The 2,013-nt window shown below is 31.3% G+C and overlaps 1 protein-coding gene across 4 annotated transcripts in view; it reads right to left on the reverse strand.

Moving 5' to 3' along the window:
* LOC106461342 (splicing factor, suppressor of white-apricot homolog) overlaps positions 1-2,013 on the reverse strand; it is a 48,609-nt gene that overhangs the window by 25,916 nt on the left and 20,680 nt on the right. For all 4 annotated transcript variants that reach the window (XM_013921159.2, XM_022388222.1, XM_022388223.1 and 1 more), the window contains exon 6: positions 537-619. In XM_013921159.2, coding sequence (XP_013776613.1) covers positions 537-619 — 83 coding nt within the window. The remainder of the gene's footprint in view (positions 1-536; positions 620-2,013) is intronic.

Below are 2,013 nucleotides of genomic sequence, written 5' to 3' on the forward strand. Positions count from 1 at the left end.
TATATATATATATATATATATATATATATACTATATAAGTAATATTTATATAGTATAAAATTTAATCTGGTTTCCATTTTAACATAGAACAGATTTTTGCAAGTCACCACTTTTAAAATACAGTAAAGTGGTATATTTAAATTTTCTAAGAAATCTCCTGTCTTACAACATAATCTGAGTAATAGATTAGATATAAAAAATTATTAAATTTGAATGTATTCTTTTTTAAATCCTATGCTTATGGAAGTAATACAAACTTTAAATCCTTATAACCACAATATGACAGCTATCAAACATTTACAGTAAAAATCCTAATATTTGTGTAAATAAAATTACAGAATTCTAATTACATACAAAATGAAGTTGCAAGATAAAAATTTTTTAATTTTCTTGGTAGAGGATAATTCTTAACTAATGAAACGCTTATAAAACATTTTATTAATATGATATTTAGGTCATTCATGTAACTTTCAAAGCTTAAGTAAAAACTTTTGGTAAACTTTTAGACCAAGATGTAAAATCAGATAAATTCTTACTGGTGTTTCCTTCTGAGGTTTAGCAGCAAACAGACTAGGATGGAGATAATGGTCATCATCATCGTCATCATCATCATGTTTTTCTGAAAAAGTAAAGATGTTATACTGTGTATCACTTTTATTAAGTCCATCAAAAGAAATTTAGTTTTAAAAATCAACAAAAGCACAGACCTTTCTTCAGTTGCCAAGTTACTTTGCAACCATTTATAAAGGTCACAAGAGAAAGTAATGCTCATTCACAGGAAGTTCAATGACAACTAGGTTTGTCATAACTGGAGGAATAAGAAAAAAACTTTTATGGGTTACAAACTCACAAGTATGAACCAGAGAACCAAATTAATGATTTTACACACATGAAACTATATTGAGCTGCTTCCATTATTGGAGGATTGTATTATGAAACACACAATATGATATATTCTCTTCAAATCAAAAGATAATTAACCACATCTAAATTGATAGGTATTCAATTAAGTTAAGTCTGTTTCATATTTTTGATTCAAAGATACCGTAGAATTAATATTTTAGCATTATATAATGCTTATGTACTTTATTCATGAAGAAAAACATATAATAATTGAAATTTAAATTTTATCTTGACATCTCTAAATTGTAAATGTTGTACTTCTAAATTAGTTAACTTTTTCACTGACTCCTAAGTTTGTATTTATCCCTCCCAATAAAATTTTAACATTTTCAGTTATTATGATATTTATTTTATCTTTTTGTACTTTTAACTCTAAAATTATTGGTTGAACTCTCACTTATAATACTGTCCTTTATGTCTTGAGAACGTTGAATGACTGTTTAGCACTGAAACAAGATACAGCCTGAAGCTAATCACCGTCAGTTGGTTGGTTGGTTGGTGTTTTATGGCACAAAGCAGTTAGGCTATCTGCGCCAAACAACCGGTAAAAGCAATGAAAGTAGATTAGAGTAAAATGTAAAAAAAAAAACAAGCGAGTTAAAAATCAACACATGTCGGTAAAAGATTTATATAGAATTAAAAAGACGTATAGTGTGTAAAAAATTAAAAATACAATCTAGTCGGACAGTGTCACCATTACCAATGACACTGTCCAGCGTCAGGGGTAAACTTTTAGAAAAAATGTGTCTAAAATGGTGCCGCTGCTCACGGTCGTAATGACGGCACGACAGTTAAATGTGGGCTATTGTGACTTGAGTATCACAATGGCTACACATCGGTGGGTCAATAGCTGATAAATAAAAACGATGGGTTAAAAAACTATGACCAATGCGTAGCCTTGCCAGGACTACTTCCTCCTTCCAATCCTTACGGAAGCAAGACGGCCAAAGACCAACAGAAGGTTTGATCTGGAAAAGCTTGTTATGGCGTTGCTCACTCCAAGTCGACTGCCAACTGGCATGAAGCCGCGCCTTGAAGACAGGACCGTAGTCCATGTATGGGACTGGCACGGCCATGATGGCACCAGAGCAGACAGACTTAGCTGTGGTA

Source organism: Limulus polyphemus, unplaced genomic scaffold (genome assembly GCF_000517525.1).
Source record: "Limulus polyphemus unplaced genomic scaffold, Limulus_polyphemus-2.1.2 Scaffold937, whole genome shotgun sequence".
NCBI classification, from domain to species: Eukaryota; Metazoa; Arthropoda; class Merostomata; order Xiphosura; family Limulidae; genus Limulus; species Limulus polyphemus.